At 40.3% G+C, this 26643-nt stretch overlaps 1 protein-coding gene and 1 pseudogene across 2 annotated transcripts in view; both read left to right on the forward strand.

Moving 5' to 3' along the window:
• RXFP1 (relaxin family peptide receptor 1) overlaps window positions 1-26643 on the forward strand; it is a 129658-nt gene that overhangs the window by 82575 nt on the left and 20440 nt on the right. Inside the window, exons 6-11 of one of the 2 annotated variants that reach the window (XM_025267973.3) lie at window positions 1502-1573; window positions 1663-1734; window positions 2779-2853; window positions 17229-17300; window positions 18368-18439; window positions 25792-25863. In XM_025267973.3, coding sequence (XP_025123758.3) covers window positions 1502-1573; window positions 1663-1734; window positions 2779-2853; window positions 17229-17300; window positions 18368-18439; window positions 25792-25863 — 435 coding nt within the window. The remainder of the gene's footprint in view (window positions 1-1501; window positions 1574-1662; window positions 1735-2778; window positions 2854-17228; window positions 17301-18367; window positions 18440-25791; window positions 25864-26643) is intronic. The other variant, XM_044930387.2, reaches the window with a different exon arrangement.
• LOC112580005 lies at window positions 11024-12837 on the forward strand (annotated as a pseudogene).

Here is a 26643-nt window from a genome sequence, read left to right on the forward strand (position 1 = left end):
TTAGATTTTTGCAAATATTTCCCTTTATTTATCCCATTATTTATTTATTCTGTTGGGTTATGTGTGTCTGTGTCCAAAAGTTTTCTTCAGGGAAAAAGAAACTACACAAAGACTCTAAGGCCTCTATAAAAGAAGAGAGGTGATTTTTTTAATGTTTTTTATATTGAGGTTAAAGTTACAAAATATAAAAGAATTTAATCATATTTAATTGTACAGTTCAGTGGCACTAAATACATTCACATTGTTGTGCATTCTCACCACCATCCATATCCCTAATTTTTCACCTTCCTAAACTGAGACCCTGGCCCCAGTAAACACTAACTCCCCATTCCCCTCCCCACCCCTCACCCCTGGCCCTTGGCATCTACCAGTATACTTTCTGACTCTGTGAATTGACTATTCTAGCTTGATTCCACTTATACAAGAGGTGATTTTGAAAGTTATTAAAAGCTGGTGTTTGCTCTTGGAAGAAAAAGAAAAATGCATAAGCAATCAGTATAACAGAAGGAAGAGAGCATCTACTCTGCAGACGAGTGAGAAGTCAAGTCTCCTCAGAGTACAGGGGGTCAGACTCCCCACAAGGTGCTCAGTGTCTTTTCTCCAGAGCAGGTCCCTGCCTGCCCCCAGGGCGTCTCCTGTGTCCCCTCTCAGCCTCTTCACAGTGACCCTTCAACTTGTCACCCTCACACCTCTTGCCTTTGCATAAGTCATTTCCTCTCCCTGGAACTCACTCCCACCCATGCTTTGCTTTATGGATGACACACCCTCATCCAAATCTCTTCTCAGTTGAGCCTCTTTCCGTTAGGACTCTCTGTCTCCTCTCCCCTCCAAACTCCACAGCCCCAACCAGCAGTCAGCGTCTTCTCTGCTAGAAAGTCAGAGTAACTATATGTTCTAGCTCTTTCCCTCCGCTGCTATACTATTTATCTGCTCAGATGTCATCTTCCTCAAAGAAAGGGATTAGAGACCTAGCACAATGGCACCCCACTCCAGTACTCTTGCCTGGGAAATCCCATGGACGGAGGAGCCTGGTGGGCTATAGTCCATGGGGTCTCGAAGAGTCGGACACGACTCAGTGACTTCACTTTCACTTTTCACTTTCATGCATTGGAGAAGGAAATGGCAACCCACTCCAGTGTTCTTGCCTGGAGAATCCCAGGGATGGGGGAGCCTGGTGGGCTGCCGTCTATGGGGTCGCACAGAGTCAGACACAACTGATGTGACTTAGCAGCAGCAGCAACACTGTCAAAACAATCTGATGAAAAGATGAATAGATAGAGTGATTGACTGACTGGTTGATGGTTGATTGATAATTGAGAAATTAAAAACTGGATATGGAAAGGTAAATGATAAAGAACATTAAGAGCTCCAAAGGCAGGAAAATGGCCTGATGAGAACAGCATATAAGAAACTTTAAGATGAATGACTATTGTTCTTCCTTTCCTCATTGTAAGATATCAAGAAGATAACAGACTTACTGTCATCATTTCTCTTTTTTCAGGTATCTCAGTCATAACAGAATAACCCTCTTGAAGCCGGGTGTTTTTGAAGATCTCCACAGACTAGAGTGGCTGTATGTTTCATTTCTGTGGCATATTATGGTATTTTTCTTTATGTTGAAAAAATATATAAAATGAATCCATTTTTTCTTCTGGCTGGCAGGATAATTGAAGATAATCACCTCAATCGAATTTCCCCACTAACATTTTATGGACTAAATTCTCTTATTCTCCTGTAAGTACTAAAAATTTAAGCAAATATTTCAGTTGAAGGAAAACACATGAATAAAAATGATCACTTTGAGTTTAATAGCGTTTTATTTGGAATTAGAACCCGAAAAAGACCTTTCCAACTAAAAACCATTTCTTAGTCCTATTCTACGAGGCTATTCTGTAGTCGTAACAATTTTATAAGATCTTCTGTCTTCTAGAATGTCAGCCCATCGAAACTGAACGCAGCCTCACAGTCATGTTTCATTCCAATATTCTTAGGCACACCAGTACTGTGCTCTACAGTAAGTCCCCTACATGCAAACCTTCAAGCTGTGAACTTTTAAAGATGTGAACATGCGTTCCATCAACATCAGACATGAGTGACATTGCAGCTTGTCCTCCATTGCCTGTTGCTGATGAGATCCTTCAGCTCTACCATCTCCCACCTTCTTTCCCTCCTGCAGTCAGTAGCTCATCTTCCCTGTTCACTCAGTGCCAGCCTCTGTACGCCAGCTGTAGTGCTACACTACTATACTTTTCAAGATACTACACTATAAGATCAAAAATATTTTCTTTATCTTTTGTGTTTGTTATGTATTATTTGTGTGAAAAGTATCATAAACCTATTACAGTACAGTACTATATAGCTGATCGTGTTTGTTGGGTCCCTAGGCTAACTTTGTTGGACTTACGAACAAACTGGACTTAAAGAACATGCTCTTGGAATGGAACTCATTCATATGTAAGGGACTTAGTACATTAATCTTGGTAAAGAAAAATAACGTTCATTTGAAATCACCTTCTTTTCACTACCCACAATTGAAGGGTACGGGTGTTTTCTTCAGTCTGCTGGTGTCACTGCTTCTTCCATATGACAAATATCGCCTGTCTAATTTTATTACTAACAAGCACTTAAATATAACAAAACTTACCAAAAAATTAGAGTAAGAATGCACCTAACTTATTAGATGTTCACGGCTTCATGAGAATAATGATAAACCCATGTTTGACTTCGGTTGAAAAAAGAAACAGAAAAATGGGACTCCTTTCTGATTCTCTTTTTCAGAGTACTGATGAATAACGTCCTTACCCGCTTGCCTGACAAATCTCTTTGTCAGCACATGCCCAGACTGCACTGGCTGTAAGTTGCTGTATCTTTCTTTTTTAATTTTTATTGAAATATAGTTGATTTAAAATGTTCTGTTAGTTTCAGGAGTACAGCAAAGTAATTTAGTTATATATATGTATGTGTATAATGGAAAAGAATTATAGGTTATTACAAGATATTGAGTATAGTTCCCTGTGCTATACAGTAGGTCCTTGTTGGTTATCTATTTTATATATAGTACTGTGCGATCTGTTAATGCCAAGCAACAAATTTATCCCTTCCTTCCCCCCTTTCTTCTGTGGTAACCATTAGTTTGTTTTCTATGTCTGTAAGTCTATTTCTGTTTTGTAAATAAGTTCATTTATATCATACTTTAGACTCCACACATAAGCGATATCATATGATATTTGTATTTCTGTCTGATTTACTTCACTTAGTATGATAATCTCCAGGTCCATCCAAGTTGCTGCAAATGGCATTATTCTTTCTTTTTGTGGCTGAGTAACCACATATTCTTTACCCATTACTCTGTTGATGGACATTTATGTTGCTTCCATGTCTTGGCTATTGTAAATAGTGCTGCTGTGAATATTGGGGTGCATGTATCTTTTCAAATTAGAGTTTCTGCAGATATATGCCCAGGAATGGTGCTGCTGTATTATATGGTAGCTCATTTTTAATTTGTTAAGGAAACTCCATGCTGCTCTCCATAGTGGCTGTACCAATTTACATCCCTACCAACAGTATAGGAGGGTTCCCTGTATCTCTTCTTACAGAAGACAACTAACTTTTCTATTTTTGCCTGGTTCATTTTGGATATCGGGTTTTTCTCAAATGGTACTTGTCAATATTGTGTCACAATTCCTCAAAAATTTTAGCATGATTTTATTAAACATTCCTATTATCTAAACTAACTCCTCTAAGCTTAGTTCACTTTGGTAGCTCAGTCACATCCAACTCTATGTGACCCCATGGACTGCAGCAAGCCAGGCTTCCTGTCCATCACCATCTCCTAGAGCTTGCTCAAACTCATGTCCATCAAGTCAGAGATGCCATCCAACCATTTTGTTCTCTGTCATCCCTTTCTCCTCACGCCTTCAATCTTTCCCAGCATCAGGGTTTTTTCTAATCAGTCAGTTCTTTGCATTAGGTGCTCAAAGGATTGGAGTTTCAGCTTCAGCATTAGTCCTTCCAATGAATATTTAGGACTGATTTCCTGTAGGATTGACTGGTTTCATCTCCTTACTGTCCAAGGGACTCTCAAGAGTCTTCTCCAAAATCACAGTTCAAAAGCATCAATTCTTCACCACTCAGCTTTCTTCATGGTCCAACTCTCACATCCAGACACAACTACTGGAAAAATCATAGCTTTGACTAGATGGACCTTTGTTGGTAAAGTAATGTCTCTGCTTTTTAATATGCTGTCTGGGTTGGTCATGGCTTTTCTTCCAAGGAGCAAGTGTCTTTTAATTTCTTGGCTGCAGTCACCATCTGCGGTGATTTTGGAGCCCAAGAAAATAAAGTCTGTTACTGTTTCCATTGTTTCCCCATCTATTTGCCATGAAGGGATGGGAATGGATTGCCATGATCTTCATTTTCTGAATGTTGAGTCTTAAGCCAGCTTTTTCACTCTCCTCTTTCACCTTCATCAAGACGCTCTTTAGTTCCTCTTCACTTTCTGCCATAAGGGTGGTGTCATCTGCATATCTGAGATTATTGATATTTCTCCCAGAAATCCTGATTCCAGCTTGTGCTTCATCCAGTCCAGCATTTCATATGATGTACTCTGCATATAAGTTAAATAAGCAAGGATTCAATATACAGCCTTGACATATCCCTTTCTCAATTTGGAAACAGCCTGTTGTTCCATGTCTGGTTCTAACTGTTGCTTCTTGACCTACATACAGATTTCTCAGGAGACAGGTCAGGTGGTCTGGTATTCCCATCTCTTTACGAATTTTCCCTAGCCTTTGTTCTGCTTCATTTTCTACTTCAAGGCCAAGCTTGCCTGTTACTCTAGGTATCTCTTGACTCCCTACTTTTGCATTCGAGTCCCCTGTGAGGAAAAGGACATCTTTTTTTGGTGTTAGTTCTAGAAGGTCTTGTAGGTCTCCACAGAACCATTCAGCTTCATCGGCATTAGTGGTTGGGACATAGACTTGGATTACTGTGATACTGGATGGAAACTCTTACTAAAATAAAATATCTCCAAAAAAACAAAATACTTTGGAGGCAGGAAGAAGACAGAAGGGATGTTGTGACATTGTATAACATCACCTCTTTTCTTTGTCAATCTATTCACCCATTCATTTGGTATAGACAGACTAAGTGACTTTAGTTCCATCTCTAAATTCTGTGTAACAAGAATATGATATTTAGAATTTATTTTTGAAGCCTCATCACACAGAATATGTTCCATGGAATTTTTCACACCGTAGCTTTGTTGGTGGTACTTAGCATCAGCCCACCTATGCAAAATTCAATTATCCAGTAAATGTGGCTAAGAGACAGGTAAAAAAATGAAGAAGTGAATCCAAAATATCTCTTCAAAATTTGATCCATAAATTGCATGCACTGTGTCATATGAAAATTCCCTGTTTTTTATTTTATAGGAGATTCCCAAAAGTTTGGTTGTTGGAGTTTTAAGCTCACAGCAGACTAGAAGTGCCAGCTTGAAAGTAGGAGGGGAAGTTAGTAAGGTTGGTTTTAGTGAGAAGTAACAACTATCAACCTAATAACAAAGCAGCAGCAGGAAATGCTGTAAAAAGCAGACCCTGTAATTCAAAACACACTAGTTTGGAACCATCTAGGAAAAGAGAAACATCTCCTAAATCGTTACTTACTAAGTCCAGAGGGAATCTGGGTATAACAGTATAGTGCCCTCACTAATGACAAAGGAAAGGGCAAATTAAGTGCAATATCATTTGTGGTGATTAAATTTGGGTTCAAAAGAATTCATTAACTGTTATACTCAGTAATCCCAACTTAATAATTAAGTAAAATTGAGCAATACTTACATGAATAAATTAGCAATTAAAAGTCCATGCATTGGTTGAAAACAGAAGCAAATGTGGGGCACTCATACAATAATAAAACTTTGCTTTGCTTTTAAAAAGGTAGGAAAATTTACATTTCAGATAAAAATAAAACAATTAGGATTTATCACTAAAGAGGTAGACTTTTTAAATTTCTTTATAAAGTTGTAATCTTTATAAAAATTATAATCTTTCAATTTTAACTATCCAAACAACTCACTCCACATGCATTCCTGATAGTGATACTATCCCAAATTTAATGCTAGTAATAATTTTTGCTTTATAAGTATTCACTTTTAAATTAATTATAATGACTTTACCTTGCATATGAACTTTCATTTAGCAAAGTATAAACTAGAAAATCTGTTGGATGTGTTAGCAAACATAGAAAAATATAAATAAAATAAAAAGAGACATGACAGCCTAGGAGAATATACCTGTAAGATATACGACAGACAGCAGACTAAAACCTTTAATATGTGCGTGCATACTCAGTAGCTCAGTCATGTCCAACTCTTTGCAACTTCATGGACTGTAGCTCACAAGGCTCCTCTGTCCATGAGATTTCCCAGGCAAGACAACTGGAGTGGGTTACCATCACCTACTCCAGGGGATCTTCCTGACCCAGGGATAGAACCTGCGTCTCCTGCATCTCCTGCATTGGCAAGTGGGTTCTTTACCCATGTGCCACCCAGGGTTGGCCAAACCCAATAGCTCTTTCAAAGCAATTTTAAAAAACCTATAAACACCACAATAAAATATGTGAAATTCAAAAAGGAAGAAAAATAAGTAGTAAATAAGCATACGAAAAGCTGGGGCAATAGCCAAAGTTGAAATGATGATCCCAAGAGTAAAGTAAACTTTCATTTTTGGATGAGACTAAGCAAATTTATATATAGGGAGAAGAAGCTAATATAAAGAATTTGAAAATATAGAAACCAGTGAGGATGCATTATGGAGCAAGGTCCTGGAAGCCATGGAAAGGACAGGCAATTAAGATGTGATGTACAAACACAGGTACAGTAAAGATGAATGTACCCGCCCTGCTCCCATCAACACAGTGCAATTTCAAGATCATAATATGAAGTATAAAGAAAATATACATATTATTTTTATATATTAAATAATATATTGCAATATATAAAATATAATATAAATAAAATAGATATTATAGATATATAATAAAATATTATATATATATATGTTATATATTATCAATATATATATAAAGAAAATAGTGTATATTACAATTCCATTCCAACAATGCTGTGCTGAAGGTATAGAAACCCCCAAGACAATATTGCTCCCTCTCTACCAATGAGAAAGAACTTTACAATCTACACAATCATAATTTTCTCAAGCCCATCAGAGAGCTACAGTCATAAGGCAAGCAAGTAAACTGAATTCTAAGGGATGACCAGGAGAGATAGGACATCTACAGTATTTTGCCTTTAACAGAGCACAAGGTGAAGAGTTGATGGTCATAAAGCAGGTACAAAGAAAACTGCTAAAACTGTAATAAATCTGTAAAGGTTAAGTGTGGGATAGTGTAACCCTCTGGAATAGCTGTGAACCCCAGACTCAGGGGAGTCAGCTACTCCTAACAGGCTCTTTTCCTCTGGTCTCCACCAACTCACAGCAAGGCTAGGGTTGATTAAAGAAACTAGACAGTCTTCTTTGGTGGCCCACAGGCACAAACCCCTCCTTCTTCCTGAGACACTTCCTTCTTAGGAAGCAAAAGCTTTATGATACCAGTGTGTGTGTATGCTCTGCTGCTGCTGCTAAGTCACTTCAGTCGTGTCCGACTCTGTGTGACCCCATAGATGGCAGCCCACCAGGCTCCCCCGTCCCTGGGATTCTCCAGGCAAGAACACTGGAGTGGGTTGCCATTTCCTTCTCCAATGCATGAAAGTGAAAAGTGAAAGTAAAATCGCTCAGTCGTGTCCAACTCTTAGCGACCTCATGGACTGCAGCCTACCAGGCTCCTCTGTCCATGGGATTTTCCAGGCAGGAGTACTGGAGTGGGGTGCCATTGCCTTCTCCGTGTGTGCTCAGTCATGTCCAATTCTGCGACCCCATGAACTATAATCTGCCAGTCTCCTCTCTTCATGGAATTTCCCGGGCAAGAATACTAGACTGAGTTGCCATTTCTTCCTCCTGGGGATCTTCCAAAACCAGGGATCAAACTCGTAGTTCTTGCAGCTTCTGCATTGGCAGGCAAGTTCTTCACCACTGAGCCACCTGGGAACCCAAAAGGGTGGTAGTAGCCAAAGCTCTCTACTCCAGCAACATGGGCAGATAAGCCTCTCCAGCCCAGGATCCTGTACTTTTACAAAGTGGGCTGGGGCTTCTGGGTCATGATTAACAGCAATGCTGAGAAAGTTCAGTCCTCGAAAAGAGCAGGAAGAATAATCCTTGTCACATTATAAAGCAATCAACAGAACTAGACCTAGAGATAACTCAGATGTTACAGCTACCAAACAAGGAAATTAAAATACTTATGATTGGGACCTCCCCAGTAGTACTGTGGTTGGAACTTCCCCTTTCAATAGAGGGGTGCAGATTTGATTCCTGGTTGGGGAGTTTAGATCCAACATGCCTCATAGCAAAAAAACAAAAACAAAAAACAACATAAAGCAGAAGCAGTGTTGTGATAAATTCCACAAAGACTTTAAAAATGGTCCATGTCAAAAAATCTTTCTTAAAAACTTACCATTAATCAGTTAACTGATTTATTGGAAAAAGTAGGCAACATACATGCACATGTGTAAAATGTCTGCAAAAAAGATGGAAGCTTTAAAGAGAATCAAGGAATTACTTCAACAGGCTTAGCAGCTGAGCAAAGAATCAATCACCTTGAAGATAGATCAATAGAGAGCTTTCATTTGAATCAAAAAGAAATAAAAAATGAAATACAGAGTCAAGAATCCAAAAGTTGCAGGATAATATAAAATTGCCTAAAACTGCATTAAAGGGTCACAGAAAAAGAGGAGAGGAAAAACAAGATGTCATCAAACAAAACTTGGGTCTGCTCTCCAGACATATCAGTTCAGTTCAGTTCAGTCACTCAGTCGTGTCCAACTCTTTGCAACCCCATGAATCGCAGCACGCCAGGCCTCCCTGTCCATCACCAACTCCCAGAGTTCACTCAAACTCATGTCCATCAAGTCGGTGATACCATCCAGCCATCTCATCCTCTGTCATCCCCTTCTCCTCCTGCCCCCAATCCCTCCCAGCATCAGAGTCTTTTCCAATGAGTCAACTCTTCACATGAGGTGGCCAAATTATTGGAGTTTCAGCTTTAGCATCAGTCCTTTCAATGAACACCCAGGACTGATCTCCTTCACAATGGACTGGTTGGATCTCCTTGCAGTCCAAGGGACTCTCAAGAGTCTTCTCCAACACCACAGTTCAAAAGCACCAATTCTTCGGCACTCAGCCTTCTTCACAGTCCAACTCTCACATCCATACATGACCACTGGAAAAACCATAGCCTTGACTAGACGAACCTTTGTTGGCAAAGTAATGTCTCTGCTTTTGAATATGCTATCTAGGTTGGTCATAACTTTCCTTCCAAGGAGTAAGCGTCTTTTAATTTCATGGCTGCAGTCACCATCTGTAGTGATTTTGGAGCCCAGAAAAATAAAGTCTGACACTGTTTCCATTGTTTCCCCATCTATTTCCCATGAAGTGCTGGGACCGGATGCCATGATCTTCATTTTCTGAATGTTGAGCTTTAAGCCAACGTCTTCACTCTCCTCTTTCACTTTCATCAAGAGGCTTTTGAGTTCCTCTTTACTTTCTGCCATTAGGGTGGTGTCATCTGCATATCTGAGGTTATTGATATTTCTCCTGGCAATCTTGATTCTAGCTTGTGCTTCTTCCAGCCTAGTGTTTTTCATGATGTACTCTGCATATAAGTTAAATAAGCAGGGTGACAATATACACCCTTGATGTACTCTTTTTCCTATTTGGAACCAGTCTGTTGTTCCATGTCCAATTCTAACTGTTGCTTCCTGACCTGCATACAGATTTCTCAAGAGGCAGGTCAAGTGGTCTGGTATTCCCATCTCTTTCAGAATTTTCCACAGTTTATTGTGATCCACACAGTCAAAGGCTTTGGCATAGTCAATAAAGCAGAAATAGATGTTTTTCTGGAACTCTCTTGCTTTTTCGATGCGCAAGGTCAATTTACTAACACTAGGGGTGGTTAAGGAAAGGACAGCATTTACTGCAAGTATCAAGCAAGGAGAACAGACAGTTCAAGTTCAAAAGACCCAAACTCCCTGATGTCTTTCAAGGAAGGGTTTTTAAAGGCAAGGTGAGGGATAATATTGCAGGGTGCATGATCAATTGAGGTTCAATTCTCTGATTGGTTGATGGTGAGGTAGCAAGGTGGTGTTTCAAGAATCTCAATCGTCAACCTTCTGGTTCCTGTCAGTCTAGCATCTACATGCTGGTGGTCAGCAGTTAACTTCCTCCACCTGGTGGGGTGACTATCTGCAAAACAACTCAAGGACACAGCTCAGGGTGTTATCTACAGCCGTTGAGGAGGAAATTAACATCCTTGACTTTGTTTTATGGCTAACAGTCTTGCTTGACTGTTTTCCTTTGTTTCTGCATTTTCTCACGTCTCTGATTAAAGTCATTCCTTGGAATTCGAGAAAGAGGATAAAACTCTTCTAGAAACAAGAGGCAAGTCAGGAGACACAGGGTCCTGCTCAATTTTAAAGAAATATCTAAAGAGATAATGACCAAGAATATTCTAAAATAACATAATGAACCCAAAAAATCTAAGAACCTCAGAGAAAAACACAAACAGAAGTAGAAAGGAAAAAACTTGATAAATGATAATCAAGCTCCTGAAAACCAAAGATAAAGGAAAAGAGTTTGTGGCAACCAGAGAAAAAAGAGATATTATAATACATGCTGCTAAATGAAGATAAGAAATGCAGCAGTGATTTTTTTAAAAGCTGGAGGGGCTGTGTTAACGTTGGAGAAAAAGAGGTTTTTGAACAAAGACTATCACCAAGGATAAAGAGAGGTATCACATAATGATAAAGGGCTCAATTCAGGAAGAGGACACAATAACTTAAAAGGGAAGGCAGTTTCAAAATGAATAAAGTGAAACCATAAAACTACTAAGGAAAAAAGCTAGGTGTCAAAAGATGTCATTTAAAACTAAGAAATCTACCAGTACGTGGATATTTGATATTCCTAAGAGGAACATTAATAAATAGCATATAATTGATCGAAATCCTATGGTGAGAGACAGATGGAAAGAAAGTCAGGAAGACAATATATACTAATTTCATCATTTCTAATAATAGGAAATTGTTAAGTACTAGTGTTACTCTCTAAGAAAAAGAAGATAGAGTATACTGGATAAAGTTATAAAGGTCACCAGTAGAATATACAAAGCTTTTTAAATATTAGAAGAAGTTAAAGCCATTTGTTCAAAGGTTTTTTAGCCTATAAAAACAATATAGGGAGGCCGCTGGCAACAGGCTTGAGTCTGGTTTGCATTTCCTCACTGCCTCCTCTGGACGACAGCAAGGTCAAAGAAAGAGAAGCCTGCTGGGGATGGGAAGGAAGAGGGGGCCTGTTCCTAAGCAGACGAAGATGGAGGCAGCCGGTGGACCTTCCCCTTTCAACTCTGACAGCCCCTGTGGCCTCTTTGAAAGTTTAATCTCGCCCATCAAGTCCGAGACTTTTTTCAAGGAATTCCGGGAGCAGAAGCCCCTTCTCATCCAGAGAGATGACCTTGAACTTCCTGTTCACGCTCTCAGATCTGAAGAGTACTATGGAGGATTCGAAAATGTCTACAGTTGTGTCCATGGGAAGAAGAAGGTTTTAAAACAAGAGGGCAAAGTGCACTTTCTTCAGCTGAGAAAAGATTTTGATCAGAAAAGTGCAACAGTTCCATTTCACTAGGCTCGGAAAATTACGGATGAGCTCTGGAAGTTCTAGGAGAAGCTGGAATGCTACTTTGACTCCAATGTGTACATAACCCCCGCGGGAGATCTGGGCCTGCAGCCCCACTACGATGATGTCGAGGTTTTCATCCTGCAGCTGGAGGGAAAGAAACACTGGTGCCTGTACCAACTCACGGTACCGCTCCCCGCCCCGCCGCTCGCCCCCCGCCCCACCTACCCCTCAGCCGCCTCGCGGGCACCGGAATGAAACGTGGGGCGCTAGCACAGGAGTTCACGCTGAAGCCGGCAGATCTGAGCTTTCGCAGAGGGACCATCCAGCAGGCGGACACTCCGGAGGGTCTGGCCAACTCCACGCACGTGACCATCCACACCTCCGGAGCAGTTCGTGGAGAGATTTCCTTTTGGACACCATTTTGGGGCTCGTGTTTGATACCACCAAGGCAGACGTTGAGCTCCGGGCTGGCATCCGCCGGCGGCTGCTCCCACAGATGGAAACCACAGCTGTTGCAACAAGAAGATAAGGTGGCTTTCTGAGGATGCTTGCAGACCAGCTAGAGGGCATCAAAGAACTGCCTTCAGCAGACATGAGAAAGGATGTTGCCATGAATGGATTCTCTCCTTACTATATGGGAAGTTCGGCAGAGCTTTTCAACACCAGGTGGACAGTTACCAGGGTTGGACAACACAGCGAGACTGCAATTTAGAGACCACCTTGTCCTCACCGTAGGACCGGATCAAGATCCATCTGATGAAACTGGAGAAAAGATGCTTTACTCTATCATTCCTGAAAGAATAGGTTAGAGACACACACGATGGGAAGTGAGGAAACAGTCTCATGGACTTCGCTTTCCTTTATCACATATGGTTGCACTGAAGCAAATTTGGAACAGTTCAGCTAGTTCTGTCAAGGGTAGCTTACTACAGCTGAGGAAAAGCAAAAGCAAAACCTAGTATTATCCTTCTGCACAGAATGTTTAATCCAAGCAGTCTGGTCCTTTTACTGCTTTTTAATATTAATATGTATTTATAAAATAGTAGACACTTGATTCTGCCAAGATTTGTGTGCTAAGGAGCCCTGCTGCTTTGAGCCAAGGACACGATGAATGTAACTTTTCTTACCTGTGTATCTAATAAGATGAGATGTACCTTTTACAGGTGATCAGTTGGCCATATGTACTAACAGGTACATAAAAGAAAGAACAGCAAATTACTAAATGTCCCAGAAGGTGACAAAAACCATACTTCAACAAGTTTATTTAATCCAGTGTGGTAGAAAACACACACCTCCAATAACTGTATTATTTAAATTAAATATATATATATATAAAATAATATTTTTAAATAGCAGGTGAAGGTCAGGTATATTAGCCTTGTCAATGAACATAAGTGGCCTAAAATTACCTACTAAAAAGAAAAAAGATTTTCAGATTGGCTCGCGAAGCAAAACTCAACATTATTTACAAAGTAAAGGCAACTGTAACTAAGTGATTAAGAAAGATTAAAAATAAAAGACTGTTCCAAAGTATGCCATGTAAATGCAAACCAAAAAAAAACAGACACTTTTTTTTTTCTAAATAGTAGAATTCTGGCCAATTTGGATTAAGCAGTACAAAGAAGGACATATAAATGCTGTACTGTGGAACTTCGCTGATGGTCCAGTGGTTAAGAATCTCAATTCAGGGGACTCAGGTTTGATCCCTGAATAGGGAACTAAGATCCCACGTGCTGTGGAACAACTAAGCCTGCACACCTCAGCCAGTCTGTGCACCGCAAGGAAATATCTCGTATGATGCAATGAAGATCCCACCTGCCACAACTAAGATCCTACACAGCCAAAGAAATAACTATTTTTAAAATAATGAAAAAAAATGCAATTTCCAATATAAGATATTATATTAAGAGTATATATGCACCGAATAGATGCATCTAACCACCAAAAGAAAAATAAACATATATAATTGGTAAGAGATAAGAATCAGCCTGTTTCATTCTGTGAAAGATCAAGTAACACCAAAAAACAATAGGCAGAACTAAATAACACTGTTAATGAGTTAACTCTGATCAGCACATATCAAACTGCCAAGTCCCTTCTCAACAACAGAACTGATTTGTTTGGAATGGCAGTGTACCCAGCTGAAATATTACTTTCCCAGACTTCCCTGCTCCAGACAAAGTCACATGACTAGGCACTAATGACGAGGAAGAAGCATCAGGTGGAACTTCTGGGAAATCCCCTTATAGAGAAACAGACAGACCCTTCCTTTCTCTTCTTATCCGGAAAAGATGGATATGATGGCTTGAGTTTTAGAATCTTCTTGGACTACGAAGACAAGGGCATATGAACAGTGAATATGAAAGATCTTAGGTTTCTAACAACTTGGTAAAATTACCAGTCTAGCCTTGGACTACATAACCCTAGATTTTTTTTTTTTTAAATCCTTGTGATGTTATGCTATCATAGTTGGTTCTCTGTTCTACATGCATGCCTGCAAGAGTACTTGTTCAGTCACCAAGTTGTATCCAACTCTTTGTAACCTCATGGGCTTCTCTGTCCATAGGATTTTCCAGGCAAGAATACTGGTTGGGAAGTTTTGCCATTTCCTTCTCCAGGGGATCTTCCCAACCCAGGGAATCTAACCTGCGTCTCCTCCATTGGCAGGCAGGTTCTTTACCACTGAGCCACCAGGGAAGCCCTCTGTTCTGTGTAACTGCACTTAATCCTAATAGATATAAACTTGAAAGTGAAAAAAGGCTGAAAAACATTCACCAAAATTGACCATGTATTTTAAGACATGTTCAGTTGCTCAGTCGTGTCCAACTCTTTGCGACTCCATGGACTGCAACAGGCTAGGCTCCCCTTTCCTTCACTATCTCCTGGAGTTTCCAAATTCACAAACCAAACTCAGAAAACATAGGATTAGCTTAAAACAAGAGGAGGGTCATCACACACTGGGTGTAGGAGACCAGGTGCCCATTCAGGTAAATTACAGATGTTGGGCGGAAAGACAGAGGCTTTTCCTGCCTTCATTGCCTAGATTTTCTCTGTGAAAGAAAAGCCAGAAATGTTTAAAAGGCAGGGAAGGAAGTAGAGGTAGAGGAGATTTGCATGTTTACAATGCCACTAGGGGATGAGAGAGGGAGCTGAGCAGGAAAGATTATTTTTGTTTTCTGTTATTGTACTTCAGGTCCAAAAACCAAATTTTCATTTTCAACTAGTCCTGCTATATATAAAGGAAAAATTACAGTGGTTAGATTCAGAGGCTCATTAAGTTGGAAAACTGATCCAGGAATTAAGTAAGCAAAACACCCCCTCAAGTCACTTAGAGCTTGGGGCCCTGGCACAAGCAGCAGATTTGTATACCTGATCCCTGAATATCAAGAACTAATACCTCTAATTTTAGGAAGAAAGCCAAAGCAAATTCACAAATAAAGACTGAAATAAATTCAACATTGAATGTAACAATTTGATCAAAATTCCCTAGTTTATACCTCTTACTGACTTTTACAAATTAGTAAATTAATATGAATATTAAATGAAATATTTTTGCTACTTAAATAGAAAAAGAAAGTTATAAGTGTAGCTAACAAGAAAAGAACATCAACTCTCCTAAAGATATTTTGTGAGGTTCAAGAGAGAGTCCCCCCCTTGGTGGTAGATTCATAGTAATAGCAACAAAAACAGGAAAAAGAAATGAACAGTTTTTGTCACTGACAGGCTGTGTAATGGAAGGCCAAAGGGCTTGGCCAAACCTAATGACCCAATATGTGTTTCATTTCCAACTTAATAAAATAATAGAATTTGTCTTTAAAAGGGTAATCTAGGATCAAAATTTAAGATTTTAATACAATATTCCATATAATACAGAAATCCTGTCTATAGAATTCTTATGGTATGTTACAGTGTATGCCCTTGCTAAATCACTACAGCAATAAAAAGCTTAGTCTCTGTACACCATGGGCTGTGAGCTTAAATTTGAAATGTTTTGTGTCCTTCAACCAGTAAATCTGATTTTGCAATCCAATGCCAAAGAGAAAAACCCTATGCCTGACTTCGAATATAGCTCTCTGACTTGCTCTTCTCTGTGATAAATACACGCTTTCGTCCCATTGACTTGATTTCTAGAACCCTTACATGCTGGCCTTCTAGATTTTTCAGATAGACTTTGATTTGTCTGCATCCATTTTTACTGTATCCCAGATACAGCGTCGCCAGCAGAACAAAGGCTCGTCTATTCATGCTCATGATTTTAGTAGCTGTGTCACACTTCAGCTCATGTATTTTAGTCCCAATTGTTCCTGAATGGCTCTTCATGGTATGGTGATCAGTCAGCAAAGTGTTGGGGTAAAATAAATAGATTTAAGAGCCAGCATCTATTTCTGAAAGTGTATTCCTGAGCTCAGCTTACTCTGTTCCACAAAATTCCACCATAAGCCTTATGATAGATTAAAGACAATAGAAGAATACCTTCATGATAACTCTGAAGTAGAGATAATAAAACATCAACTATTTGACAAGTTTTGATGTTCAGACCAGATTCCTGTTGGTAACCTAGTATCGCACAGCAAGGGAGCTCAAATCAGGTCTGCACACAGCATCCTGAATTGGGAGTGGACAGCCAAGGGCAGCTGTGGGTCTCCCTCTGCACTGGCCTATGTGGCCATACACTAAAACAAGAAAGGGTGTTCTCAGTGGTAAAAGACTATGGAGAATTTTTTCTGGGGAGTGTTTAGGCAGAGGAAGTAGAGGTTAAACTTTATTTTGGCAGTGGCAACTTCTGCAATAGTGGGATCTTCTGAACAAATGGAGGCACACCACTTAGAGTAGTCATGGGTACCTCTGGATCTCTGGACAGATGTTTAATATGGATCACCATTTGATATCTGTTTATATAGTTGGTGGGGCTTCCCTGGTGGCTCAGTGGTAAAGAATCTGCTTGCAATGCAGGAGCCTCAGGAGACACAGATTCGATCCCTCGGTCGGGAAGATCCCCTGGAGGAGAGCATGACAACCACTTCAGTGTTGTTGCCTGGAGAATCCAATGAACAGAGGAGCCTGGCAGATACAGTCCATAGGGTGACAAAGAGTCACACATGCCTGAAGCGACTTAGCACACATGCATGTAGTTGGAAGTGTTTCACGCGATTTTCTTCATTCTCTTCACGTTAGTTGGGATAACATATATATCCATATGAATACCTGATACAGATGCCACTCAAAGCATTTTTACTATTAACACAGAAAAAAGAAACATTATATATAAATATATCATTTTAGCTATTAGGTAGCTGGCTACACTTACATTATATGAGAATTTATATGAAATAAACAGTATGTGGGGGAAAAGATATTTTATGAGAAAACTTAAATAATTCTTAACCAATTGATTTCTGTCTGTGATTAAAATTTAGCTTTGTCACTTTTATTTTTATATTTCAGGGATTTTGAAGGCAACCATATCCATAATTTAAGAAACTTGACTTTTATTTCCTGCAGTAATTTAACTGTTTTGTAAGTAATGTTTTGTCCTTTTGAAGTAATGTTTTATCTCTTTACAAACCAAATGAATCATTTATGTGAACAGGCTCTGGCATACACATGCATAGTAATTATAGCAAATGTTCCCTTTCATTTTGAAGTTTTTTGAAATGGAAGCACATTGGCAAAATTACTGAAGTTCAAAGCAGGCGTAACCACAGATTCACAACATATCAGTACATGAATCATCACAGTGGTACTTGTACATGAGACCTACTTTTCTCAAACTTAAGTAATACCCGATTTAGTGGAAAAAAATTCTCATAAACCACCTAGAATCTGTCCTTGGATGGCAGTTTGAGAAATACCAAGATCAAGTCCTACTCTATGAGAATTATTACTGCAAAGGTTGTGGGAAAAGATTAATTATAATTTTTTTCAAAAGCTGCAGAATGGTCACATCTGTGAGGATACGACTATGACACCCACCAGGATAAACCATAGAATGTTATCGAATATAATTTCTCCTATGCCACTCTGTCTTATTTTAAATCCATGTTGCTAGCTCATAACACCAGATCAGTGCAGAAATGAACTGTCAGGCCTTAGAGTCTGATTCAGCATCGCAAATCAGAGATCTTCTGAGTTGGTCCAGCTTAGAGTAGACATATTCCAGCACCTCCACTTTAAATCACAGCAACTACCCAACGTGCACGAGTACTATTGTGGTGCTGGGGGCGGGGGTATATTTTGTTAGACAGACATGCCACAAAGACTGCACAGGCGACTCTAAGAGTGTTGTGCTGATACTCAGACTGTATTCTCAGAGGTCGAGATTTTTCACTCTTATCGCTGTGGAGCTCTTCCCTAAAACACTTTAAAATGTGAACACTATTTTACTTTTATCATCACTAAAAGATTTGGGAAATTTAAGATTAAAATGAGCTTGGATAATTTGTCATATTATTTCAACGAACCTTGATATGGAAATGCATTATACATAATTATCTTTGTTTTTGCGGGTTGTTAATCTCCTCTCCAATAACTCACCTGTAAGTTACCTCCAGAAGCTACAACATCTTTTTTCTTTTTACTTTCAGGGTAATGAGGAAAAACAAAATTAATCACCTTAGTGAAAATACGTTTGCACCTCTCCAGAAACTAGATGAATTGTAAGTTTGATTACACATGTATTTTGTAAATTTGATTACAAATATAGCACTACTTCTGTATACCCTGAGCCACAGGTATTTCAGGAATTCTGAAAGCTTAACAAATATGTGTTAAAGGAATCTGTAAAATAAATATTTGAGGAAACTGAAGTAAAGGAAACAGCTGTGGAGGCGAATAAAGCCGGGAGAAATTAATAAATAAATTACATCCTACATCACTTTAATCCACTTCTAGAGACAGATAGCAAATTTATCTTTAAATTTTCTAGAAAGTGAGGATTCAAAGATCAGGAGATAAAAAGGCATCACTTTGCTGGTTCTGAAACCAAAGAACAATCTTGGATCTGTAAGATTAGACACAGCCATGGATAACAACATCCAAATCTGTAATAAAGGTCAAGAGAGCAGCTTGAGACAGCTATTTATAACGTCCCATTTTAAGATCAATGACACAGTTCCAAAGGACAGTAAAGCAAGTCTCTGATGAATCAAAGCCTTGCAGTCAAGCCACAGAGTAGTTGATTCTCCAAATAAAATATACGTAAGACAATGGAGGAAGCCCATGCTCTTCAGACCGTTTGTGTTTCTTTTTTTATGGCTTCATTTCTTCAATTGGAGTTTTTTTAAAGTCTGGACTAGCCACTAGTTTGATTTTATGTTTTCTGAAAAGAATCTGGAGTGTGAACAGAACTACATGTTTTGACAATTAGCTGGGCAGAACTTGGATTCATTAAAACTTTTCCATAAAAAATTAAAGAATGTAACTAAAATTTTGCTCAGGACACCTTGCTGCTGCTAAGTCGCTTCAGTTGTGTCCAACTCTGTGCGACCCCATAGACGGCAGCCCACTAGGCTCCCCTGTCCCTGGGATTCTCCAGACAAGAAACTGGAGTGGGTTGCCATTTCCTTCTCACCTGCATACTAAGAGAAGTGGAGGAAACACACATGCCACAGGCAAAAACATCCCTCAGGAAACAATCCAGCATTCTGCTCCAAAACTTCATAAACAAGCCATTGAAACCCCAACATTTTTTCCATAACCTTAAGCTTGAAACATTTTTTGGTAGACAGTACCAATCATTCACAAAACACACAAGAAAAATCTCAGTAAGTATCAGAACCAAACATCTGCTGTTATGACTCCTGGTGTCTGGCAAATGAACTATACCATCAGCACATAGGAAATTATTTTATTCTCAGCAGTGGGGAGCAGTGCATGCAGGTGACTCAAAAGGTACTATCTAGCCATTAAAATACAAGTTAGTCAAGGGGTCCATACTTTTCCTTGTTTTATCATACTTGCAACTCCAATTTGAATGCCGGAAGGAAGTTTCTCCAAATTCTAACTTGCACAGTGGCCCTAAGGTGTGGGTGCAAGAAAGAATAAAGTCAGGGGAAATTAACGAGTAAAATACATCCTACACTGCTCTAACCCATTGCCAAAGAAGGACAGCAAATTTATCTTTAAGTTTTCTAGAGAGTTAGGATTCAGAGACCAGGAGATAAAAGGATACCACTTTGTTGATTCTGAAACCAGTAGTGAGCATGGGGCAGGACAGCTTAGTCCTCAGCCAGTGCTAATCCAGGTTCAGAGGTAAAAGAAAGAGCAATAAAGTGGCAGACAGGGTCCCCACACCAAGAATTCAGTTCAGTTCAGTTGCTCAGTCATGTCCGACTCTTTGAGACCCCATGAATCGCAGCACGCCAGGCCTCCCTGTCCATCACCAACTCCCAGAATTCACCCAGACTCACACCCATCGAATCAGTGATGCCATCCAGCCATCTCATCCTCTGTCATCCCCTTCTCCTCCTGCTCCCAATCCCTCCCAGCATCAGAGTCTTTTCCAATGAGTCAACTCTTCGCATGAGGTGGCCAAAGTACTGGAGTTTCGGCTTTAGCATCATTCCTTCCAAAGAAATCCCAGGGCTGATCTCCTTCAGAATGGACTGGTTGGATGTCCTTGCAGTCCAAGGGACTCTCAAGAGTCTTCTCCAACCCCACAGTTCAAAAGCATCAATTCTTTGGTGCTCAGCCTTCTTCACAGTCCAACTCTCACATCCATACATGACCACAGGAAAAACCATAGCCTTGACTAGAAGGACCTTAGTTGGCAAAGTAATGTGTCTGCTTTTGAATATGCTATCTAGGTTGGTCATAACTTTTCTTCCAAGGAGTAAGCGTCTTTCAATTTCATGGCTGCAGTCACCATCTGTAGTGATTTTGGAGCCCAGAAAAATAAAGTCTGACACTGTTTCCACTGTTTCCCCATCTATTTCCCATGAAGTGGTGGGACCGGATGCCATGATCTTCGTTTTCTGAATGTTGAGCTTTAAGCCAACTTTTTCACTCTCCTCTTTCACTTTCATCAAGAGGCTTTTGAGTTCCTCTTCACTTTCTGCTATAAGGGTGGTATCATCTGCATATCTGAGGTTATTGATATTTCTCCCGGCAATCTTGATTCCAGCCTGTGTTTCTTCCAGTCCAGCGTTTCTCATGATGTACTCTGCATATAAGTTAAATAAACAGGGTGACAATATACAGCCTTGATGTACTCCTTTTCCTATTTGGAACCAGTCTGTTGTTCCATGTCCAGTTCTAACTGTTGCTTCCTGACCTGCATACAAATTTCTCAAGAGGCAGATCAGATGGTCTGGTATTCCCATCTCTTTCAGAATTTTGCAGTTTATTGTGATCCACACAGTCAAAGGCTTTGGCATCAAGAATTAGTCCTACCTAAATCCTGTCAAATCCCATGCCTGAAAAATCAGATTTACAAGGATGAAAACGGCATGTTTTCTAAGAGGTAATGGTTTTACATGAATGAAAGTGAAAGTGTTAGTTGCTCAGTCTTTTCTGACTCTTGGTGACCCCATGGACTGTAGCCCATCAGGCTCCTCTATCCATGGAATTCTCCAGGCAAGAATCCTGGCTGCTGCTGCTGCTGCTGCTAAGTCGCTTCAGTCGTGTCTGACTCTGTGCAACCCCATAGATGGCAGTCTACCAGGCTCCTCCGTCTCTGGGATTCCCCAGGCAAGAACGCTGGAGTGGGTTGCCACTTCCTTCTCCAATGCATGAAAGTGAAGTCGCTCAATCCTGGAGTGGGTTGCTATTCCCATCTCCAGGGAATCTTCCGGACAGAGGGATCAAACCCATGTCTTCTGAATTGCAGGCAGATTCTTTACCATCTGAGTCACCAGGGAGGTCCCTTAAATGGATGGATCTAGACCTAAAATGAGTGACTCTCCCTTTGAAAGAAGGTTGGACTATATTCTGTGCCCCTCCTTGCTTGATCCCACTGACAGAATAAATGAGGGCAAAATTAGCAACAGTCAGATTCACTTCTCAGAGTAGAGTTTAAAGAGTTCTGGTGAGACTTCCCTGGTGGTCCAGTAGTTAAGACTCGGAGCCTCCACTGCAGGGGGTATGAGTTCCATCCCTAGTCAGGAACTAAGATCCCACATGCCCCACTGTGTAGCCACATTTTTTTTTTTTTAATTTAAATAGTGGCAGAAACTTTGCTACATACTTGATTTATTATTACTTGTGCTTTTTTAGTTTTCTTTTAAAAAGATTGATGTATTTGTTGACCGTGGTGGGTCTTTTTCGCTCCATGGGTTTTCTCAAGTTGTAGCAAGTGGGGCCTGCTCTCTAGCTATGGTATTCGGGCTTCTGATCACTGCAGCTTCTCTTGTGGAGCACTGGCTCTTGGCATTCAGTAGCTGCAGCGCGTGGGCTCAGTAGTTGCAGCTCTTGGGCTCTAGAGCACAGGCTTCAGGAGCTGTGGTGCACAAGTTTAGCTGCTCCAAGGCATCTTCCTGGACCAGGGATCAAACTTCTGTCCCCTGCATTGCAAGGCGGGTTCTTAACCACGGAAACACCAGCGAAGCCCTAATTTGTGCTTTTAAAGCAACTACTCAAGGTGACAGTGTGTTTCCTGAGCCCATTCAGAAATGGACCTCAAGTCTAGTTAAGTTTAGACCAACTTTTCTAAAACTAAACTGATAAAATGGTCTTTGTTCTTGTCACTTAGGATCTAAGCCAAACGGTCCCCATTACGTTATTGATGATGAAAGAATTATTTGTCCGAATTTGCTTCAATAGCCAAAGCCAGCACTCTCACCAGAAATGGCTGAACATGGATCGAGATTTAACATTCTAGTGGACTCTTCTAAATCTGTTTTTCACATTGCCTCACTAGCATGATCGATATTTTACTTGGCTTCCCATACAAGGAACTGGAATTATCCTGCCCCTTTTACTTAAATATGAAAAGAGATCTTCAGTCTATTAATAGTCTGCCAGTAGGGATGGAAAGAATAGCTAGTCCAAAACTAAGCTATATGCTGGGAAACCCAGATCTTGCCCTGAAAGAGCTCACACCCTTCAGAAAAGAATGTAGGGACAGAAAAAGTTTTAATATGATGCTGTAAGTACTGTACTTGAGAACGCCTGACTCTCCCAGTCATGAAGGAGTGACATGTGAAAAGAATCTTTTTTTAAAAGTATAGTTGGGCTTCCCAGGTGGTCCAGTGGTTAAGAATCCACCTGCCAATGCAGGGGATACAGGTTCAGTCCCTGGTCCAGGAAGATCCCACATGCCGAGGAGAAGCTACACCCACCGTCCACAACTACTGAACCAGAGCTCTAGAGCCCATGAGCCGCAGCTGGCACACCGAGAGCTTGTGCTCTGCAACAAGAGAAGCCACCGCAATGAGAAGCCCGAGCACTTCAACTAGCGACGCGACCCCACCACCGCCACAGCTAGAGAAAGCCTGTGCGCAGCAACGAAGACCCAGCACAGCCCAAAAAAAGTACAGTTGATTTACAGCGTTGTGTTAGTTTCAGGTGTACAGCAAAATGATTCGGTTTTGCACATCTATTCTTTTTCAGATTCTTCCCATTATAGGTCACTACAAGATATTGAGTATAGTTCCCTCTGCTATACAGTAATTCCTTGTTTTGTTTTGTTTTGTTTTTCTGAGCAGAATCTTGAAGGTGTTCACCTGAAAGACCAGAAGTAAAGCTTTTTCCAGGTAGAAGGAAGCACCTAGGCAAAACCCTGAAGTTAGAATACTGAGGTGCATTGAGGTCCTGGTGAAAGTCAATTTAACTGAGCAGAAACTGATAGGTAACTAAGCTGAAAAATACAAAATATTTAAAGACTTTTTTTCTATCACACCAAGCAGTTTTGGTTTTATCTCTTATGCAGCAATGAGCCATTGAAGAATTTTTAAAAGGGGATGAAATTTTTGAAAGATTCCTTTGGTTATCAAATCAGAGAATCTATCCACATAGACAATTCACCCAAAAATATGTAAATAACAAAAACAGTCTCAAGAACCATATTACAATATGAAAATATAACATTTACAGCAAAGACATTTATAATTTTGATTATGTTACTTACTTGTTTTTAGCTTTAAAACTCAATCTAAAACTGCCCTGCCCTTTCAAATTCAATAATCTAACTTTTGATTTATAAGCACTCCAATTTATCATGGCATCTAGATCTACATCCTTACCGCTCCCTGTGGCAACTAATACTTTTGAGGATAGATAGGGAAAGTGGTTAGACTTTCTCGTGATGACATTGGAGAAATCAAGCCTATCTTGTTTAGAAGAATTCTAGGCCTTTCTCATGAGAGTTGCTACTGTAAAAGCTACCATAAGAGCTGGTACTGTCCAAAATCTTCTCACAGCTAAGCTACAAAGTCACACCACAGTGGGCAGCCCAACCTCTATACATATATGAAGTATCCTGCCCCAAGAGTAAATAAGACCTCGTGTATATCAGCTATGGAAGAAACTGGAACCTGAAATAATCCACTTCCAGTTAAAAACCACCAGATCAGATCAGATCAGTCGCTCAGTCCTGTCCAGCTCTTTGCGACCCCATGAATTGCAGCACGCCAGGCCTCCATGTCCATCACCAACTCCCGGAGTTCACTCAGACTCACATCCATCGAGTCAGTGATGCCATCCAGCCACCTCATCCTCTGTCATCCCCTTTTCCTCCTGCCCCTAATCCCTCCCAGCATTAGAGTCTTTTCCAATGGGTCAACTCTTCACATGAGGTGGCCAAAGTACTGGAGTTTCAGCTTTAGCATCATTCCTTCCAAGGAAATCCCAGGGCTGATCTCCTTCAGAATGGACTGGTTGGATCTCCGTGCAGTCCAAGGGACTCTCAAAGAGTCTTCTCCAACACCACAGTTCAAAAGCATCAGTTCTTTGGTGCTCAGCCTTCTTCACAGTCCAACTCTCACATCCATACATGACCACAGGAAAAACCATAGCCTTGACTAGATGAACTTTTGTTGGCAAAGTAATGTCTCTGCTTTTGAATACGCTATCTAGCTTGGTCATAACTTTCCTTCCAAGGAGTAAGTGCCTTTTAATTTCATGGCTGCAGTCACCATCTGTAGTGATTTTGGAGCCCAGAAAAATAAAGTCTGACACTGTTTCCACTGTTTCCCCATCTATTTCCCATGAAGTGATGGGACCGGATGCCATGATCTTCGTTTTCTGAATGTTGAGCTTTAAGCCAACTTTTTGACTCTCCTCTTTCACTTTCATCAAGAGGCTTTTGAGTTCCTCTTCACTTTCTGCCATAAGGGTGGTGTCATCTGCATATCTGAGGTTATTGATATTTCTCCCGACAATCTTGATTCCAGCTTGTGTTTCTTCCAGCCCAGCGTTTCTCATAATGTATTCTGCATATAAGTTAAATAAGCAGGGTGACAATATACATAATCAACTGAAACAATAGAAAAAATTAAATCTCCAAACCATATTTCTACTTTAGCACAGATGGAAGGAAAGAAGAATGGATGGGAGGGAAAGAGAGAGGTGGCAGAGGGGAAAAAGAGAAAAGAAGACAGCACAATATTAATTAAATTAGAAAACTGGATCTATTAGAACCAGATCAAATACCATCAAGCATTGTCTCTGAATGAGGAATAAAATGAGGAAATATTTTTATCTTTTACATTGCATTCCCTTTTTAAAGTTTTTACTTCTGTTAATTTCCTGGTGGCTCAGTCAGTAAAGAATCAGCCTGCAGTGCAGGAGGCCCGGGTTCCATCCCTGGGTCTAGAAGATCCCCTGGAGAAGGAAATGGCAACCTACTTCAGCACTCTTGCCTGGAAAATCCCATGGACAGAGGAGCCTGGTGGGCTACAGCCCATGGCATCGCAAGAGTTGGACACAACTTAGCAACTAAACCACCACCACCAATTAATATAGCTCACTAATAACATTGTTTGAAAGTTGTATAATGGTTTTCTAATAAATCACAGAACTATAGATAAAGTCTTAAGAAAATAACATGACATGTTTGCAATTATTTCCCTAGGGATTTAGGAAGCAATAAGATTGAAAATCTTTCTCCACATATCTTTAAGGATCTGAAGGAGCTCTCACAACTGTAAGATTGATATGAATTTTTATCTTTATTTTTAATTTGTTTCATTTTCTAAAATTGCCATTAAAATACACATCAGTATGTGTGTTACCATTTTAACCATTTTTAAGTGTACAGTTCAGTGGTATCAAGTTCATCCATGCTGTTGTGTAACGATCACCACCATCCATTTCGGAACTTGTCCTGCTTTCCAAACTGAAGCTCCATACCTATTAAACACTAACTCCCCATCGACACCCCTCCCCAACCAGCCTCCATCACTGTTTGGTCTCTATGAATTTGCATCTCTAGCTACCTCATAGAGGTAGAACCATACATACCTTGTTCTTTTACAACTGGCTTATTTCACTTAGCCTAATGTCTTCAAGGAGAAGGCGATGGCACCCCACTCCAGTACTCTTGCCTGGAAAATCCCATGGACGGAGAAGCCTGGTGGGCTGCAGTCCATGGAGTCGCGAAGAGTCGGATACGACTGAGCGACTTCACTTTCACTTTTCACTTTCATGCATTGGAGAAGGAAATGGCAACCCACTCCCGAGTTCTTGCCTGGAGAGTCCCAGGGATGGGGAAGCCTGGTGGGCTGCCGTCTATGGGGTCGCACAGAGTCGGACACGACTGAAGCGACTTAGCAGCAGCAGCAGCAGCAGCAGCAATGTCTTCAAGTTTCATCCATGCTGTAGCATGTGTCAGAATTTCTGAATATTATCATCCGTATTAGCAATCCATTGTGTGTAAGTACCACATTGTATTTATCCATTTTTCCGTTGATGGACACTTGGGTTG

Source organism: Bubalus bubalis, chromosome 17 (genome assembly GCF_019923935.1).
Source record: "Bubalus bubalis isolate 160015118507 breed Murrah chromosome 17, NDDB_SH_1, whole genome shotgun sequence".
NCBI classification, from domain to species: Eukaryota; Metazoa; Chordata; class Mammalia; order Artiodactyla; family Bovidae; genus Bubalus; species Bubalus bubalis.